Below are 19942 nucleotides of genomic sequence, written 5' to 3' on the forward strand. Positions count from 1 at the left end.
ATGGAAGCCAAGCAGGAAACTATTCAACCAAATTTGGGACCAGACAATCCTATCTTTTATCAGTCACATTTTATTTCAGGACTCTGTGGGTACCACACACCCACGACAAGTTGTAATTTAAACTTTTCAAATTAAATTCATGCTCAAAAAAAAAAAAAAAAAAATCTGAAAACTACTTTCTTTTACTACAAGTTGGTCGTTCCCATGCATATATAAATACCACCTTCTGCCACTCCCTCATACCCAAGCTTCATTTCTCTCCTTCAACAAATTAAGATATCATACATGATACAACACGGCATTTAAACCAACAGACCGCACCTTTTTCCCACTCTTCATACAAATCCTGCTCCTATCTCCCTCTAACTTATTTCTCTTTATTGATTTGACGAGGAGGACAGCTTTTATTAGGGCAAGTACGTACGCATAGAAAGAGGTAGGTGATCAGTAAAATACATACGGGTTAACTGTTTGATAGGTCATAATTCATGCATGTTTAGATATTTTAGCCTTCTTAATTGATGTTAGCTACACTCTTTGATCATCTTCTCAACAAATGAACTAGGGGTCAGTTCTTTAGACAATACAATTAAAATAGTTATATGTTGATTTTGTTAATTCTCAATCTTTGTGTTAATGAAGTATTTATCTGATTTAAGAGCATGTATTCCTTTATTAATTTTCCTTTTTTCAAATAATTTTCAGGCAAACAAGTTTATTCGTCATGGATTCATACAATACAACATGGAATCAAAAAGAGAAGGTAGTGATCATAATGGGTCAAACCGGAACCGGAAAATCAAGACTTTCGATCGATCTTGCAATTCGTTTCTCAGGTGAGATCATAAACTGCGACAAGATACAAGTCTATGAAGGGCTAGACATTATTACAAACAAGGTATCTCATGAAGAGCAAAGTGGTATTCCTCATCATCTATTAGGAGTAATAAACCCAAATGAAGAATTCACTTCATCCGATTTTCGACGTGTAGCTATGCACGCAATCGAATCCATTTTAGCTCGTAAACGTCTTCCAATCATCGTTGGCGGCTCTAATTCGTTCATCGAAGCATTGGTAGATGATGATGAACTTGAGTTCCGGTCGAATTATGATTGCTGTTTCATTTGGGTTGATGTATCGTTGCCATTACTTCACTCTTTTGTATCAAAAAGAGTTGATCAAATGGTAAATTTTGGATTAGTAACTGAGGTCCGGGAATTTTTTGAACCAAGTGGAGACTATACTCGAGGAATAAGACGTGCCATTGGTGTACCTGAGATGCATCGGTACCTTCAACTTGAATCGTCTGTGGACGAAGAAACTCGCGAGAAATTACTTGAAGTAGCAATCGACCAAATCAAGATTAATACATGTACTTTAACGATGCGTCAATTGCAGAAGATTTATCGGCTTCGTTCCCTACCTGGATGGAACATACATCGCGTCGATGCCAGCCAAGTGTTCTTATTATTGGATGGTAGAGATGTCGATGATGCATGGGATAAGATAGTTGTTGCTCCAAGTACCTTGAGGGTCGCTAAGTTTCTTTACGGTACTGATGATGATCAAGATCAAACGGCTGACATTGTCGTCCCTACTACTGATTCCTTCTTGAAAAATGCAATCATGGGAATGGTTGTTGCTGCTACGCAGTAAAAAGTATATCAAAGGGTCCCACAAACACAGCACACTACCCTGTCCTACTGGTGTTTTGACACGTGGAAAAGGGTTTGTCGTTGATTTTATCTTTTCTTCTTTTTTGGTTATCTGAGAATTTATTACAACGCACGTATAATTGCGGCCGTAATTAAAGCTGAGTCTGCCAATAATCGCACTCAGATTTTCCGTACTTATAATTGGGTCCCACGTTGCTGCACGTGTATTATTTTGCTACTGCACGTAGGTTAGTTAAAGTATAGATCATTTTCTCCGCATTTTCTACTTTAGGAAAGAAAGATTCACTCGATTAAAAATGTGTGATTTGTTTTTGATATGCTACTTTAAGGAATAATTTATTAAATTACTACGAGGACCACTTAGTGGGTTACCTTACCGAACACTGTGTTATTATCTTCTTTTAATGCGAACGCAGGAAGGAAATGTTTCTATCTACAGAAATTCCATGCACTCAGACAAAATAAGGCAAATTGATCTTCAAGCTCCATCAGTAGTGGTAAAGTTACTGTGAAGACAGAAGTAACAATGATAGCATCGTGTTCATAATCATTATTCCCAGTGTCGATAAAACCACTATAATAATTAAAACACATTCAAAGCAGCATATAATAATTATATTGGAAATTTTGGGTTTTCGGGATCGTCCTTGTTTCTCATCGTAGAGGCGTCTATGATGATTCAAACGATGCATAATATAGATATAAGGAAACTATAAGTACAGAATGTAAATGAGACAATAATTTACGTGGTTCAACACTAAGGCCTATATCCACGGGGGGTTCGGTTTTTCATTATGTATCGTATAAGGTTACAAAGGATACTCGAATGACTCTGAGTAGGGAACGACGATAGAAAAAAGGTAGATAAAACTCATACTTACTTTTACAATTTCTCCCTCCTTAATTATAGTTCTCTCTCTCTAAATCTGATCGACTCATTCTCCTTTTGTTGAGCAGGGTATTTATAGATCTATGTGGGCCTCTCTTTACTGCCACTGTCAATGCTTATCGTCTTGGTTAATGTGCTGAACCGATGACCATCTTCGTAATTCCCCGATGCCTCCAACGATAATGTATGGTGACGATGGTGCATCTCTTTTTCCTCCGTTGGATGTTTGACACACACCCTATGTCTATAGCATTTAAGTCAGGTGGTTGGGACAGTCCGCACGCGTTAGACAAATGTTACTACGGCTGTCACCTCCTTGTCAGCAATACTCATCTCCTCCGTTCATTTCGGATCTATCTTGGGATAGGATAAAGTAGATTTTTGGATCTTCTATGGTGCTTCACGGTGATATATCGATCCGGTACTCCTTGGTCCTCCCATCGTCGGATCAGTCTGGTGTTTGAGGGTGAAAACTAAGGGTGCACAGGAACCGAGCCAGACCGACGGACCGAACCGGAACCGATGGAACCGTACCTGATTTTGGACCGAACCGAGGTACAAGGTACAAGTACCGGTCCCAAAAATAGGAACCGAGCTCTGGGGGTACAGGTACACGGTCCAACACATGAACCGTCCCGTACCGGACCGAAGTCCCGAATAATTCTGACCGTTAGATTTAGGGGATAAGGGATCTGTCTCAGCCATTGGATTAATAGGGGGTATATAAGCTCACTGTGAGAAGGAGAAGAAATTCTTAGGGTTTCAGAATTTCAGTTCCTTTAATTTTTTCTCGCCTCTTCTCAGTACTTCTCTCTGAGAAGGAGAAGAAATTCTCCCCTTCTTCTGATCTTCATCTTCTCTGTTAACCTTCAATCAAACGATTAAAAGTTCAAACCGTATTACTTCGTCTGTCTCTTCGTTTTTAATTCCGGTGTGAAGAAAATTAGAAGAACAATTCCGGTGGTAAGTAATTTTTAATTTTTTGATTTTAATTTTTGTATGCATGTCTGTGAATCTGTGATTGAGATTAACGGATTTTTGTTTTCTCTAGCGAGTAGCGGCTTAAAGGATTTTCTTCATCTCCCACCAAACCTTCATAGCGAGTAGCGGCTTAAAGGATTCACTGCAATCACCGTAAGATCTTTTTCTTCTTCATATGGATGTTGTTTCTTTTACACTTCTGAAACTAAATCTAGGCTTTTAGTGTTCTGTCACATTTTTGGATGATTTTTTTTGCTTTTAGATCTTTGATTCATGAGCAGTAGTTTAGCCGTGAAGATGGAAATGCTATTCTAAAGCTAGGGTTACCTAAAAATTTCTGTAATAGACTAATAGTTGTTTTTTAGTTTTGTGAATGCTGATAAAATGTTAACATGGGTGTTGAATTTGACTCTGAGTATTTAGTTTACCATTCTTTTGATTGAGTTAGTTTAAAGGCTATTGATGAATGTTTTTGAACAGTTATTATGAATCATACTTGAAATAGAAAGCTAAATTGTTCACTTCCATAGGTATTTGTATGGATTTTCACAAGTAATTAGATAACCAGTTCACAGAACCTTGTGTAGCCCACTCTTACCTCTGTAAGTATTCTTGCCTTTTGTTTCCGTGTCTCTATTTTGGGTTTGTTGAATTCCTGGCTAATTGTGTTTCATTAGCTTTTAATTTTAATTCTGGGAAATCGAAGTAGAACATGCATTTTATCATACAATTTCAATGCATCTTTTTATAATTTTGAGCTTAACCACCAAATATCGAAGTAGAACATGCATTTTATCATACAATTTCAATGCATCTTTTTATAATTTTGAGCTTAACCACCAAATTTAGTGTTCCTATACGAGTTTTTAATTGACTGTATAAGATTGGGTCAGTCATTGTTAAGAGTGGCAATTTATAAGCAATGAGTTGCCAGATTTTGCTGATCATAAGCTACATTACCCCACTCTACAGGCCAAAGATTGAGACCAATTGAGAGCAATTGCCTGACAAGTAAAATCAAGGTACATTATCAAAGGCAGGAGCCGCAGGACTGCATCAATTGCAGAAGGTAGAAAAATCCCGAACTTTACAATTTCATAACAGTAGAACATTTTTATCTTCTTCTATAGAATGGGAATCATTGTCTAAAGAATTTTATGGAACACATTGTACATAGCCTCTTTCTGATTACTGAACTTTATGTTCTTTATTAACTGCATGTCACACAAGTACTAGAAGCACATGTTAAACAGATTTCACAAATTACTAAACTTTAAATGTTCACATGTACTGGTTCACAGTAAATGATTGAAGCACTATAAATGATTGTCCACTGTTTACTAGATTACATGTTTTCTTCTTCTTATTCATGTACTAGTCCACTTTAAGGATTGAAGATAGTTAAATTTCATGTACTAGTTCACTGTTCACATGTATTATGTCTTATTCACTGAGCTCAAATACAGGAAGTGCCAACTTTGTCAGTGATGGAAATATGACGTCATTTCACTCGGAGAAATGTTGAAGAACCCTCTTGCAATTACTGTGGAAGGACTTATAGGGCTAACATGTCCAGAAATGGAACTTCTGCCTTGTGAAATGCTTAGAAGTTGCAATAATGCTTAGAAGTTGTAACTTATGCAGTTATGCACTTATGCTTATGCTTAATGAAATTATGCTTAGAAGTTAGAACTTATGCAGTTATGCACTTATGCTTATCCAGTTATGCTTAGAACAATGTTTTTAATATTTATGAAATTTTTTTTTTCCCCTGAAATGGAACCGGAACCGGTATCGACCGGAACCGAGGTACTCGGTACCGGGACCGGTCCATTTTTTTGGTACCGAAGGGTATAAGGTACAGGTACACGGTCTCGGCAAGAACCGAGCCGAACCGTACCGTGTGCACCCTTAGTGAAAACAGTTTCTGTTGGTTTCGGTAATTTCGTGTGATGTGGGTGAGAAACAAATCTAAACCCTAAACAATGTACTGCAAGGGAGTACTTTAGATTCGAGAGATCAATCTGTACAAGTCCGGCGTAAACCAAGAAATGGCCGTTCCAGACTTGCTTCGGTCACAAAGTGGAGGAGAAGGGTTAGTTTTGGGCAGGGAAGCGAAGAGAGTGTTGAGACCAGAATAGTTGATTCTGGAAAATTAGTTCTTTTGTGACTTGTATCAGAAAGTGGGAAGCTAACAGATGGGAAAGCTAGCAAACGTTTTCTGATTGTTGTATGTTCTTGACCAGAACTTGTTGTTCGGTGAAAATAGGTAATGCCTATTTATACAAGTCGAAGTGAAACGTACTATGGTCTCATTAAGAAATGGAAAACGGGTGAGTAAATGGGAGGATGTGGTAACCAGCAACGCTTGGAATTGATGTTCCATAAAAGAAAGCGTTTCACCATTACTCCCTGTATTTACTAACCGCCTCATCCTTATGACACTTTCTAATAACGAGCGTAGTGTACACCGCACGCTGTAAACCGCCAAACCAATACACAATGAGCATCCCCCAATTTGTGACATGTGTTGATGTCCCGAGTGTTTTCATGGAAAACATGTAGCATGTTGTTATTGTCTGGCAAGTTGAGCTTGGAAGACTTGCCGGCTCGGTGGTGACCTTCGACGGTCGAGATTTTGCATCTTAAGAGGAAGGTAGCCGTTGATTACTGCAACCTTTCATTTGGTAGCCAATGGCATGAAAGTATGATTAGTATGGTTTTAATATGTCCCAGTTTAGGCGCGGCCAAAAGTTAGGGTTTTGGTTTTGTTTAGGCGCGACCAAACTAGGGCCAAAGGTTTCCATGCGTTAGCTGGTAACCTTGGACGGCTAAGATCTGCATCTTAGATGAAAAAGTGGTAGTTGATTGTTGCAGGCCTTCGTTTTGGTAGTCGCATAGGGAAGGCCGCATGGTATGGCGCGGCAAGGTGGTTGGCATGCCATTGGCACATGTGGCATGGCATGCCTTGGCGCGGTTTGGCATGGCCAAAACTAAGGTTTTAGGCCAAAGGTTACCATGCGTTGTTTGGCGACCTTGGACGTCTAGGATTTGCATCTAGGATGGAAGGGTGGTCGTTGATCGTCACACGCCTTCGTTTTGGTAGCCGCATGGGGAAGGCCGGCATGATGTGACTCGGCGAGGTGGTTGGCATGTTATTGGCACATGTGGCATGACATGCCTTGGCGTGGCCAAAACTAGGGCTTTGGGCCAAAGGTTACCATGCGTTGTTTGGCGACCTTAAACGGATAGGATTTGCATCTAGGATGGAAGGGTGACCGTTGATCGTCGCACGCTTTCGTTTTGGTAGCCGCATAGAGAAGGCCGACATGGTGGGGCCAAGGCCAATGACGCGGTTGGCTTGGCATAGTGGGGCCAAGGGTTTAGTACGGACGGCTTGGCATGGTGGGGCCAAGGCAAGGTGTGGTTGGCTTGGCATGGTGGGGCCAAGGGTCTGGCATGCCATTGGCGCATGGTGCAGCTAGCATGGTTGGGACCAATGGTTTTCCATGCCATTGGCGCATGGTGCGGCTAGCATGGTTGGGGCCAAGGAAAGGCGCGGTTGGATTGGCATGGTGAGGCCAAGGGTTGGGCATGCCATTGGCGCATGGTGCGGCTAGCATGGTTGGAGACAAGGAAAGGCGCGGTTGGCTTGGCATGGCGGGGCCAAGGGTTTGGCATGCCATTGGCGCATGGTGCGGCTAGCATGGTTGGCATGCCTTGGCGCGGTAGACGTGGCTGGCATGGTTGGCATTCCTTGGCGCGGAGATGTGGCTGGCATGGTTGGCATGCCTTGGCGCGGAGATGTGGCTGGCATGGTTTGCCATTGGCATAGTGGTGCGGCTGGCATGGTTGGCATGCCTTGGTGCGGAGATGTGTCTGGCATGGTTTGCCATTGGCACAGTGGTGCGGCTGGCATGGTTGGCATGCCTTGGCGCGGATATGTGGCTGGCATGGTTTGCCATTGGCACAGTGGTGCGGCTGGAATGGTTGGCATGCCTTGGCGCGGTAGCATGAGAATTAGGGTTTGGTATGTACGAAGATGATGTCGGTCAATACTAAGGGTTCTGCCGTGGAACATGACACATGTATATAAGAAAAAGGTACCCTGGTAATTCTTACGTAGGTATGTTGAATGATTCAATAAATGCGCTAGTGGTTGTAGTGACGTCATGTCAGATGTAAGGTTTTACGATTTTAACCCTAAGCTAAAAACCACCATCAACATTAAGTCCCACGCTTAGCTCGGAACAAGAGCATTATCGCTAGGTAAGCATAAGATGGTGATAGGCCAAGACAAAATCGAAATGGAAAGTCATGAAAAGATGGTCAGGAAGACCCGACTAACATTTTTCGAGAGGTAAGGAGAATTTATGATTCTTGTGTTGGCGGCCTTGCGTAAATTCTACTCGTGGTGTTTCTGGCTAGACCTTGAAATGGTAGAGGCGGTTGCTAGTTGAGATGCAGACTGTCGGCTTGGCTTGATCACGCGTCATCTTGGCTGGGCTAGGGAATGCGGAGGTGCTGGATTAGCGAGTTGTCGGTGTTGGTGTGGCTTGACCAAAGCCGCTGGCGTTGGTCGGCTTGGAATGGGAGCCGCAGGCGTTGGTCGGCTTGGAATGGGAGCTGCAGGCGTTGATCGGTTTGGAATGGGAGCCGCAGGCGTTGGTCGGCTTGGAATGGGAGCCATCAGCATTGGTCGTCTTGAAATAGAGCTGCTTGCGTTTCTCGGCTTGGAGTGGATCTAGCTTGAGTTCCTTGGAAGGATGACGATTGGATTTAGTTCTGTGGAAGGATGACAACCGGCTTCAGTTTCATGGGATGATGGAAACTTTGTCTGACTTAGGGTTTGGCATGCCGAAACCCTAATTAGCGCCCTTTACTAGAATCGCTGTAGAATTCTCTTACGAACTCGGATTTGGACGGTCCGCCCTCCATTCTGAACGGAAAAGAATTTCCTATCTCCCCTCTCGGGAATATTTAGGTTTTGAGCTCGTTCGAGAGGTGAAAACAGCTCAACAGTAAGATTCAGGAAGAATTCAAGAGGGATGTTGCGGGCCTGAGGTGGCATAGTCGCTCCCAGTCATCCGTTTCATGGAGCAAGAAGGAATCTTTATTTTTTTTAAACTCTAGAAACTCCGTCCGCATGAAAAGAGATATTGACCTTCTTCTGTTTTCTGTTGCTCGTCCAGATCCGTGCTTTCGTCTATAGTGTCTCTCCAGTGGATTCCAAAATTTATCAAACTCCATTGCATTCTTGGGACGGATGGATGTGGTTGCGTTTTCGGTCCATCCTTGATTTTAGGTTGTTCAGTGCCTGGACCCTCTGATGGCAACATGGTGTGGATGCTTGTATTGGTCGAAATCTTCCGGAGACACTGGATGAAATAAATGAGTTGGGAGACGTTTCGTTGGCGATGTGCTACTATCAAGTCTTCAAGGACTTGGTTCCAAGTGGCATCCTTCGAACCATCTTCCGAATCTTGGACTATCATGTGGAATGGGATGTGGTGAGCAGTCTCCAGTTATGATTCTATTAGATCCGATGGCTTGCCCGAATATGTGAATGTATCTTTGTGGCGTGCATTTGGAGTCTTCGGTGCACATGTACAACTTCATGTTGAGAAATTCCTTAGGCTCGTAAAACTTCGTCAGTGATGATGTTGAAATCAGAAATAACCTGGTTGAGGGGAGTGAAAGCGTCCCATGTTGGTAGTCCCCATGTGTAGCCTACTTTCATTGCATCGCCTTGAATCCACGTCCACAGGATTTGATATAAGCTTATCGTACTCTTCTGGATGTGATGCTGCGGTGATCAGAATATCACATAATGAAATATCCTGGATAGTGAAGTGGTAGGAATGAGAGAGTTATGTTGTTTGTCATGGATCCCTCTGTTTCGTCAAGAAAATGTTTCAGCCGCGTCTCTGGAGTTATCTCATGAGTCTTTGATGGTCGTCGGGATCGACTGCGATGAGCAGTCTCTAGTCGCATTTTTCTTCAGTTTCTGAAGTTGTTTTCCTCTGAGAAGGATTGGGATCCTCTGCGGCCTTGTAAAGTGTTGAAGGCGTCTTCTGGACAGATAGGTGATGATTTTCTTACGCTGCACCCTTGAAGAGTAGATGACCTTGTTGTGGCTATGACCTTTTAGTTTAACGTGTCTTCTGAGCTTTGACAGTGAAGGGATTCCGTGTATATCCTCAGTCCCCAAGTATGGTTTACATGTTTCCATCTTGTATAGTCAGTGGGTTGACCATGATAAAGACATCACCATCGTGCGTTCGTACTGGTGATTTTGTTACTTCTTCCACGTGGAACATAAAATATGGAGGAGTACAAGTTACTTTTGTAGTGATTACTGCTGTGGTGAAGCTCTGGATGGTATCAACAAATGAGCGGCAATAGTTCTTGGTAGAAGATGTAATCAGAAGAAACTATATTGTCGTGGTAACAAAGTAGGTTGGCTGGAATTGTATGGGTATCCATGGAAGTAAAAGGATTGGCTGGACGCGTAAGCGAGCAAACTGTCCATGATCACGAGTTTTGGCGAGATGGATCAAAAGGCGGTCATGACTACGAAGGTTGGCTGGTTGTGATCATGATCCTTGACATGGGGAGCGTGGTGGTACGACCCTTTGCAGGAAGAAACAGCGTTGAAGCAGCTTCGGCTCTTGGAAAGGATGTTGAAATTTAAGGAGCCAAATGCTGAAGCTTCGACTTCGGATTCTGTATCAGATTATGGATAAAACGCTGAAGTGGAGCGGCTGCTTGAGCGAGCGTTGAAGTGGAACGGCTATCAGAGTGAACATTGAAGCGGAGCCGCTGGTGGAGGACGTTGAAGTGAAGCGGCTCTTGGAGCGAACGTTGAAGGGGAGAGGATACGTTGATCAGTGTGCTGTCAAACTTGACACCCTTCAAGCGCACAATGGTTAGGAGTCCCCAGTTCCATCTATCAATCGTGCTTTCCAGGAGAGGTTGGGGTTGGGGAACGGCTTCTCTGGTTGGAAACAACTGCTTCCTTGATGCAATGCCGTTGAGGGATTCAAATATGTCTTGACGCTGCGCCTACAGAACCTCACATAATTGTTTCATCATAGACTGCACAATTTTGTGGGCGAAGTCCCCGGAAATCATGCAGCTCCTGACAGGAAGAGAGTCTTTGTGAACTCAGGGGGGGTTGCTGATTTTCTTTGCTTCGATTTTGGAGAAGTCGTTCCTGATATTTACGTGTGATGAAATTAGATTGCTGATTCCCTTTTATTGCGCGTTCAAAAGGCAACGCTGGAAGGATGCAAGCTGCTGGCACTGGAAAGATGCAAGCTGTTAGCGCTGGATCGGCTTGGAACGGGATCTAGCTTGGCGTGGACGCTGGCTTGGATTTGGTATGGTGCAGACTGTTGGCTGGGCATGGTGCGAACTGTTGGCTTGGCGTGGCGCGGACTTGTTCTTGCGGGCCCAGTTGCCTCTTTCAATACGTAGCTCAAATAGGAAATCATTTCCTTATTCAAATTCCAAAAGTGTTATGCGTATGAAAGGGGTTGGCGGTAGCGCAGTAGCAATAAAGTGGGCAAGCGTATTCCAGCTATGTACTCCAGCGTTTCTCTTTCATTTTATTTTCTTTTTTTGGGGAAAATCCTAGCCATAGGTATGCCTTCCATGAATCTGTAGAAATATTGTTCTTCTCTTCGAATATCACTGTAGTAGCGTCGGCTACCTCATGAATAGTGACTAGTAATCGTTATTATGTAAAGTAGGTACGTACAGGTAGGTGACTGATTCCACGAGGAACTGGGCGTTAGTTTCTCTGAGATGCAAAAGTTGCAGGCCAAGGTGACCGAAGGTCCTTCTGCAGACGTGGTCAAACAACAAAAAGCGGAGGTCGAAAGGCTGTCCAAAGAGTTGGAGCTGAAACAGGAAGTCCTCCAAATGACGAAGGACTCCTTCTTCGGGAAGAGAAAAACACCGTTGAATGGATTCCTTTGAATGCACTTTTGTCTTCTGAAATTCTTCTGTTTCGTTTTTTTTTTTCTTTTTTGAAAGGCAAATGAAACACCTGGCTTTATGGTTTTGATTTTCTGGATTTTTGGGTTGATAGACAAGCGTTACCTATGAGGGTTTTGGATTATTATTCGGGATGAACTGTTTTAGGATGATGCCATTTTTGGTTATGATTGTAAGTGACACAAACATCCCAGGGAAGATATGGAACCGTGAACGTTGCATGTCGGTAAATGACATGGGATGAAACATAACATGACTATCGGTTTTATCATTCCCGTGAAAACTTTAAATAGTAAACCATGTATTTTGTCTAGGAAAGACTTACTCGGTTTTTTGGATCTGCTAACAAAAAATGAGTCAGGTGCAAGTCCGAGTTTTGTGAGAAGCACCGCAATTGTGGAAAGTCCCAAGTCGTCCCTGAGTCACTTTATAATCGAGTCGTCTATCCCTGGGCGGATCGTTTGCTTTTAACCTCTGGGAAGTCCCCGGTCACCCCTTGCCGTGTCATGACTGGTAATCGGGTCGTCTGGTAACTGAGTGGTCGATCCCTGAGCGGATCGTATCGGGTCGTTTGGTAGCGGATCGTTTGCCTCTACCGTCCTGACGTCTGGGTCGAAGTATGAGATCGAGGATTGAAAATTGACATTGTAACCGAAAGACCAATCTCCCATTGGGGTCGCCAATTGTTTGAGGGTGAAAACAGTTTCTGCCGGTTTCGGTAATTTCGTGTGATGTGGGTGAGAAACAAATCTAAACCCTAAACAATGTACTGCGAGGGAGTACTTTAGATTCTAGAGATCAATATGTACAAGTCCGACCTAAATCAAGAAATGGTTGTTTCAGACTTGCTTCGGTCACAAAGTGGAGGAGAAGGGTTGGTTTTGGGGAGGGAAGCGAAGAGAGTGTTGAGACCAGAATAGTTGATTCTGGAAGAGTAGTTGTTTTGTGACTTGTATCAGAAAGTGGAAGCCAACAGATGGGAAAGCTAGCAAACGTTTTCTGATTGTTGTATGTTCCTAACCAGAACTTGTTGTTCGGTGGAAATAGGTAATGCCTATTTATACAAGTCGAAGTGAAACGTACTCTGGTCTCATTAAGAAATGGAAAACCGGTGAGTAAATGGGAGGAGGTGGTAACCGGTAACGCTTGGAATTGAAGTTCCACAAAAGAAAGCGTTTCACTGTTACTCCCTGTATTTACTAACCGCCTCATCCTTATGACACTTTCTAATAACGAGCGTAGTGTACGCAACGCTGTAAACCGCCAAACCAATACCCAATGAGCATCCCCCAGTTTGTGACATGTTTAGATGTCTCGAGTGTTTTCGTGGAAAACATGTAGCATGTTGTTGTTGTATGGCAAGTTGAGATTGGGAGACTTGCCGGCTCGGTGGTAACTGTCAACGGTCGAGATTTTGCATCTTAAGAGGAAGGTAGCCGTTAATTATTGCAACCTTTCGTTTGGTAGCCAGTGGCATGAAAGTATGATCAGTATGACTTTAATATGTCCCAGTTTAGGCGCGGCCAAAAGTTAGGGTTTTGGCTTGATTTAGGCGCGACCAAACTAGGGACAAAGGTTTCCATGCGTTAGCTGGTAACCTTGGACGTCTAAGATCTGCTTCTTAGATGAAAAATGGCCGCTGATTGTTGCAGGCCTTCGTTTTGGTAGCCGCATAGGGAAGGCCGACATGGTATGGCGCGGAAAGGTGGTTGGCATATCATTGGCACATGTGGCATGGCATGCCTTGGCGCGGTTTGGCGTGGACAAAACTAGGGTTTTGGGCCAAAGGTTACCGTGCGTCGTTTGACGACCTTGGACGGCTAGGATTTGCATCTAGGATGGAAGGGTGGCCGTTGATCGCCGCACATCTTCGTTTTGGTAGCCGCATGGGAAAGGTCGGCATGGTGTGGCGCGGCAAGGTGGTTGGCATGCCATGCCTTGGCGCGGTTTGGCGTGGCCAAAACTAGGGTTTTGGGCCAAATATTACCATGCGTTGTTTGGCGACCTTGGACGGCTAGGATTTGCATCCAGGATGGAAGGTTTGTTGTTAAACGTAGCACGCCTTCGTTTTGGTAGCCGCATGGGGAAGGCCGGCATGGTATGGCGCGACAAGGTGGTTGGCATGCCATTGGCACATGTGGCATGGCATGCCTTAGCGCAGTTTTGCGTGACCAAAGCTAGGGTTTTGGGCCAAAGGTTACGATGCGTTGTTTGGCGACCTTGGACGGCTAGGATTTGCATCTAGGATGGAAGGGTGGTCGTTGATCGTCACACGCCTTCATTTTGGTAGCCGCATAGGGAAGGCCGGCATGGTGGGGCCAAGGCCAATGGCGCGGATGGCTTGGCATAGTGGGGCCAAGGATTTGGTACGGACGGCTTGGCATGGTGGGGCCAAGGCAAGGTGCGGCTGGCTTGGCATGTTGGGGCCAAGGGTTTGGCATGCCATTGGCGTATGGTGCGGCTATCATGGTTGGGGCCAAGGGTTTGGCATGCCATTGGCGCATGGTGCGACTAGCATGGTTGGGGCCAAGGCAAGGTGCGGTTGTCTTGGCATGGTGGGGCCAAGGGTTTGGCATGGCATTGGCGCATGGTGAGGCTAGCATGGTTGGGGCCAAGGCAAGGTGCGGTTGGCTTGGCATGGTGGGGCCAAGGGTTTGGCATGCCATTGGCGCATGGTGCGGCTAGCATGGTTGGGGCCAAGGAAAGGCGCAGTTGGCTTGGCATGGTGGGGCCAAGGGTTTGGCATGCCATTGGCGCATGGTGCAGCTAGCATGGTTGGCATGCCTTTGCGCGGTAGACGTGGCTGGCATGCCTTGGCGCGGAGATGTGGCTGGCATGGTTTTCCATTGGCACAGTGGTGCGGCTGGCATGGTTTTCCATTGGCACAATGGTGCGGATGGCATGGTTGGCATGCCTTGGAGCGGAGATATGGCTGGCATGGTTTGCCATTGGCACAATGGTGCGGCTGGCATGGTTGGCATGCCTTGGCGCGGAGATGTGGCTGGCATGGTTTTCCATTGGCACAGTGGTGCGGCTGGCATGGTTGGCATGCCTTGGCGCGAAGATGTGGCTGGCATGGTTTTCCATTGGCACAGTGGTGCGGATGGCATGGTTGGCATGCCTTGGCGCAGTAGCATGAGAATTAGGGTTTGGTATGTACGAAGATGATGTCGGTCAATATTAAGGGTTCTGCCGTGGAACATGACACATGTATATAAAAAAAAGGTACCCTGGTAATTATTACGTAGGTATGTTGAATGATTCAATAAATGCGCTAGTGGTTATAGTGACGTCATGTCACATGTAAGGTTTTACGATTTTAACCCTAAGCTAAAAACCACCATTAACACCTGGTGATGAGTACGTGGCAGAAGGAGATGATGCATGCCCCTTGGGTATTGGAATTTGGCATTAGGACTTGATGTTTCTCAGCCCCATGTCGTCCGCGTATGATACGTGTTTAATTTATGATTATGTGTATACAATTTTCCCCTTTTTCTTCTAAGGTTGAAAAGAATCAAAGTTTGAAGAAAAACTCCCCGTACTTTCCATTCTACACGTTTCCCACTCCTTACTATAACTTCCCCTTGATTTTCGGGGTGATTTTCTTCCTCATTTATTACGTCTATAAATATATGAGAAGGTCATACCATAATAACTTTTATTCCATTCTCATTCTCTAGCCAGTTTTTCTTTTTCTTCTTCTTCTATGAGAGACTTGACTCTTCTTCATTTGTTCTTTTGCTCTTAACTTGTTCTGATACTTGCTTCCTCAGATACTTCCCCAAATCCGGTCTGACAAGATCTTTCTTGGTAACATCACATAGTTGGTTCGTTTTCGAAGAATTTGTGCCGTTTTCTGTTGATTATTTGTTGAACGTCTCCAATTCTTCGATTTCTCCATTGTTGCAAGTATGAGTTCTTCCCTGCTATGTCTGTAACCCTGATCATCTTTACTTCTTTTGTTGTTGTTTCGAGGTTTTGTGATGAAGAACATAATATACGAAAGTATATATACTTGCCCCTGTTCTTTATCACAACATCTGGAGCCATTTTATTGATTGTCGTAATGTTTTTTTTTATGTGTTCTTGATGATATGATGGTGTTATTGAGATGATGTATGATGATCAAAGACCTAACTTTTGGATATTCTCTTATGCTTCTTATAGGTAGTTATGAAAGGTAACAATCGTATAAATAATCCTTATAGATCTCCGACGTCGAATCCTTAAAGATCTCCACCAACTAGGAGTCCTGATATATCTCCGCCCAAAGGAACACCATCGAGGTCTTCTCAATCGGATCTTCATTCTCGCAAAACCTCATCGTATACTGATCCAAAGGCTTTTTCCCAAAATAGGGGAGATCAAGTAAGCGGTTCTCGTTATGTCGTCGATAGACCAACGGGAAAGTCTTCTTCACAGCGTTCAGAATCGCTGGAGGTTCAACCCGTACGTTCTATTGCTTCTCCCAATCTTTTATCTTCTAAAAAGATCTAAAGTTCCGCTGAATGTCCCTTCATCGAAGATGGATCATGATCTATCTAGGAAACCAGCGACGAAGAGAAAATCTTCGGATATGAGTCCCCCGAAGAAACCATCGTCGGGTAAAGCCACGTCTTCTGAGGTTGCTCCTTCTGGACGAACTGCTCCAACTCCGAAGAAGAAGAAGAAGGCCTCCTTCAAGCATATTTACCTTGAAGAATTTAAAGTGAGGCACGATCTTGAGAATTTCGAGGTTCGTTTTTATAATCAAGGGGATGATATTACTTATGATATGATAAAAAACTATAAGTACGATGCCTTTCATCTACTGACGACCGTGGGAGCCTTCGAAGCGGGTTTGATGTTGCCCTTATATAAGTGGGGATATTCATTCTACTATGATGTTCTGGCACGTCGTGAGGGTTCTACTTCTCATACCCATTGCCGCTCTGTGGTTCAGTTGAGTGGGAACTATATTCGGACTCTTCGTGAGTGTTACCTTCAGATCAAGGGAGAGACACTGATGACGTGCTATCTCCTGATCCCGAGAAGAAGAGTTTGTATACCCCTGAGAATTTTAATGCTTCTTTTGGAGACTATGTCAACGGAAGGAACCAAAAATGGTGGAGTGTTGGTCTTCGTACGATGGTTTCTCCCAATGGTGAGGTTCTTCTTTTGAGTGAGGTCGGCGACTCAAAACTTCGGTTCGTCCCTGGCACTGAAGGGACCAGTAAGCCAGAGCTCTTTCCCCTCAAGGGGCGACTTCTTCGTGATAATGATTATGAGTGGCATGCCACTCCTCTTGAAATTATTGGCCATTGGGATCATGGTTGGATCCCAAGTCCGCATGGATGGAAGCCTATTGCTGGCAGCAAACCTCGTGATGATGCCCCGTCCCACTATGGTGATTTCTGTCCTTGGATTTTGAATTTTGCCGGTATGAACTTTGACTATACCGTTGAAGCTGTTGATGCTGAAGACGAAGAGAGTTCTGAGGCGGGTCTTCCTCTGAAGGGTACTACTACTATCAAGGTATAATTCAATATAATAATGTGTTGTTTATATGTTTTTGCCCCTTGAATCAGAGATTGATTGTGTGCTTACTTTTAGGCTTCAAGGAAGAAGAAAATTGGTCCCGTTCAGTCCTCTACCGTGGAGGTTGAATAGTGGGGATTCCTGAAGTTACTAGTCTAGTGAATGACGAATAAGACTCTGATGATGAAGAAGATACCGATGAAGATGAGCGTACTGATACTTTCCCTCATAATCATGAAGATATTGAAGATGTTGGTGATGAAGATTATGGAGAAAGGGATGCTCCTAGAGGTCAAGGAAATGATCGCATGGCCGATCCCGAGCATACCCCTTCCCCGCGTCAAAGGAACGAAGACGCTGATTGAAATTCGGTGAATTCCTCGGAGCCGAACCAAGATTCCTCCTTCGAAAAGATCTACTCTGCTTGCGGGAAGATTGATATTGGTACTGCAATGGGGATAGCTTACGACTTCTCGTTTTTATCTCCTAATGATGACTGGGAAGTGGAGGCCGAGAAAGAGGAAGGGAAAGAGAACGAAGAGTAAAGTTCTGAGGGCGAGGATGCTGAGCTTCGTGCTGCCAAGGAGGCGAAGGGCAAGGAAGTCGTTGTTGGCACCTCTTATGAGGGATTTGTGAATGGCGTGATGCGCGGTCGAGATGATGATACTTTCGATTGGTTAAAGAAGAAATGTCTCATGAACGTGCCTAGCCATTCCCTTGTCGTTCCTGGTGATAGGGATTACGATGCTTTCACTCGTCGGAACATGGAGTTGTATTACTTGGACAAGGTTAACGAAGCTTGGAAACACAACTCGGGTACTGCTGCTCCATCGGGTCTCTTAGCCACTCCTCCTACTTCTATCTCTAAGATGATGGGCATCAATACGGCTTTCCTCAGCAGCGTATTCTTGAGGTGAGATGTCGTACTCTTTTCTTGGTGAAGCGCTGCAATTTACCTTCATTAGTGATTCTTATTTGCCCCTGGTTGCTGCAGTTGGTGAGGAGCGAGCAATGTAATCATACCCTTTATCAGTTCTTCGGAGCTAAGGAACTCAAGCTGGAGGAGAAGCTACGTCAGAGGGATGATGAGTTGTTCACTGCTCAGGAATTTCTTGTGGCTAAGGATAAGGAAATATTGGAGCTGAATGAGAAGTTGAATGGGAAGTATCAGGCCGGTGCCGCTGAAGAGCAGCTTCGTCAAGAGGTGCTTCGTCTAAAGGTTTGTCTCTTCTCCTTTACTTCTATCTTCTCCTTCTTAGTTTTATTTCTGAGTTATCCAGCCCTGTATTCAGTGGGTGGCGTTGAAGAGGTAGTATGGCTTCGTAATGAGAGGACTCACCAGGCTTCACGTATTAGAGAGTTGGCAGGCCAAGTAATAGAAGCATCTAACAAGTGGAATTCTCGGGCCGATGAGTATAACCAGATGGCATCTCGGTATCGGGAAAGACGGGAGCAGATGGTCGAGATGCAAAATACGATGACTGCTGATCGTCGCCAGTTCAGCGGTGCTTTGTTTGTGTACTCGTGAAATCTCTATGAATCCCGCGATGCTGCTTCTCGGTCAGAGGCCTGAGTAACAGATTTAGAAGTAAAGCTTTTCCAGGCCCGCTCGTCCCATGATCCTGAAGTTCGGGACTATATATAGCGGCTTGTTCGAGAAAGGGATGATGTAAGGGTGGAGGCGTATTCTATTAACAAAGCCTTAACTGCTTCCCATGCCGATGTTGCCCGCTTAGTTGAATCAGAGAAAGACTTACAGGTTAACATGTATAAACTTACAAAGGGGACAAGGAGATGACTAGTGAGGTCAATCGTCTTCATCATTCAGATTCCATGGGGCAGGTGATCGCTGTCGTATGCGTCAAAAATAATTTCACTTTATCACTTCAACTAGATGTAAATATAGTATGTGATAAGAAAGAGTTCGTTCCCACAGAGAGGCTTTTGTTGTTAAAAAATTTCAGTTTCTTAGTAACCAAGGGGGGTTTTGATTTTATCAAAGCAATAAAAATGAATTGAAAGCAAATGAAATAAATGGAACAATCAAAAAGGAGGAGATATTGATCATGGGATAATATCATTCACAAACATGTATTTTCATCAATGACTAGAATTGATATTTTAATCTCTCATTTATTAAAAGTCATATGATACCCTGATTGCAAGAATATCCCGCTAATTCCCTGATTTCATCACAACCACATTAAAAGATGCATATGTGAATTCTACCTAGAAAGCAACCTAAAGTGTAAAAGCACAATTAAGTTTAACTCCCTAAGAGCAATAAGTTCTATGGAATAAGACTAATCAAAGCAACCGAACATGTAAAAGCACTAATTCGATTTAACTAAGGTTATGATTCATATGTGACTAGTAGGACATATCACTACAAGCACTACTCACATTTATGCTACTTGTAAACAGGAATTTATCACTTTTTCGTATAGTAAAACCTAATCTAGCAATAGAAATGAATACCAATCTAATTGATTCCAGACTCAATCAAACTAGCACTCAGATCATGCAACAATATTAACAATGAATCATAAACAATAAAGTTGAGACAAAACTAATTCATTGATTTAAATATCATGCTTGAGAAATCAACTTTTATCCCATAACCAATAATTGTGTTTAGTTACTCATAATAATGGAGTTCATCATAATCATTTTCATAAAATAATGAAATGAAAAATAAACAAAAAACAAATCCTAGTAGAATCGCCGCTCTCCTCCAAAACACCAAGTAGAAAATACGTGATCCCAAAAGAAGTAGAAACTTTCTCTTATTGTAGCTTTCCTCTTTCCAAAACTAGGTCTTCAAAGCCCAAAGTCCAATACAAAGATGTCCACCAAGCCCATATATGAGGAATA

General features: G+C 43.6%; 1 protein-coding gene across 1 annotated transcript; it reads left to right on the forward strand.

The window, feature by feature from the left end:
• Positions 1-266: 266 nt before the first annotated feature.
• Positions 267-2026, forward strand: LOC113354350 (adenylate isopentenyltransferase 5, chloroplastic-like). Its single transcript, XM_026597703.1, has 2 exons — positions 267-436; positions 706-2026. Exon 2 carries the CDS (start codon positions 725-727, stop codon positions 1655-1657), a length of 933 nt encoding a protein of 310 aa, XP_026453488.1. The 5' UTR covers positions 267-436; positions 706-724; the 3' UTR covers positions 1658-2026.
• The last annotated feature ends 17916 nt before the right edge of the window (positions 2027-19942 follow it).

The sequence above is a fragment of the Papaver somniferum genome, chromosome 2, assembly GCF_003573695.1.
Source record: "Papaver somniferum cultivar HN1 chromosome 2, ASM357369v1, whole genome shotgun sequence".
Classification (NCBI taxonomy): Eukaryota; Viridiplantae; Streptophyta; class Magnoliopsida; order Ranunculales; family Papaveraceae; genus Papaver; species Papaver somniferum.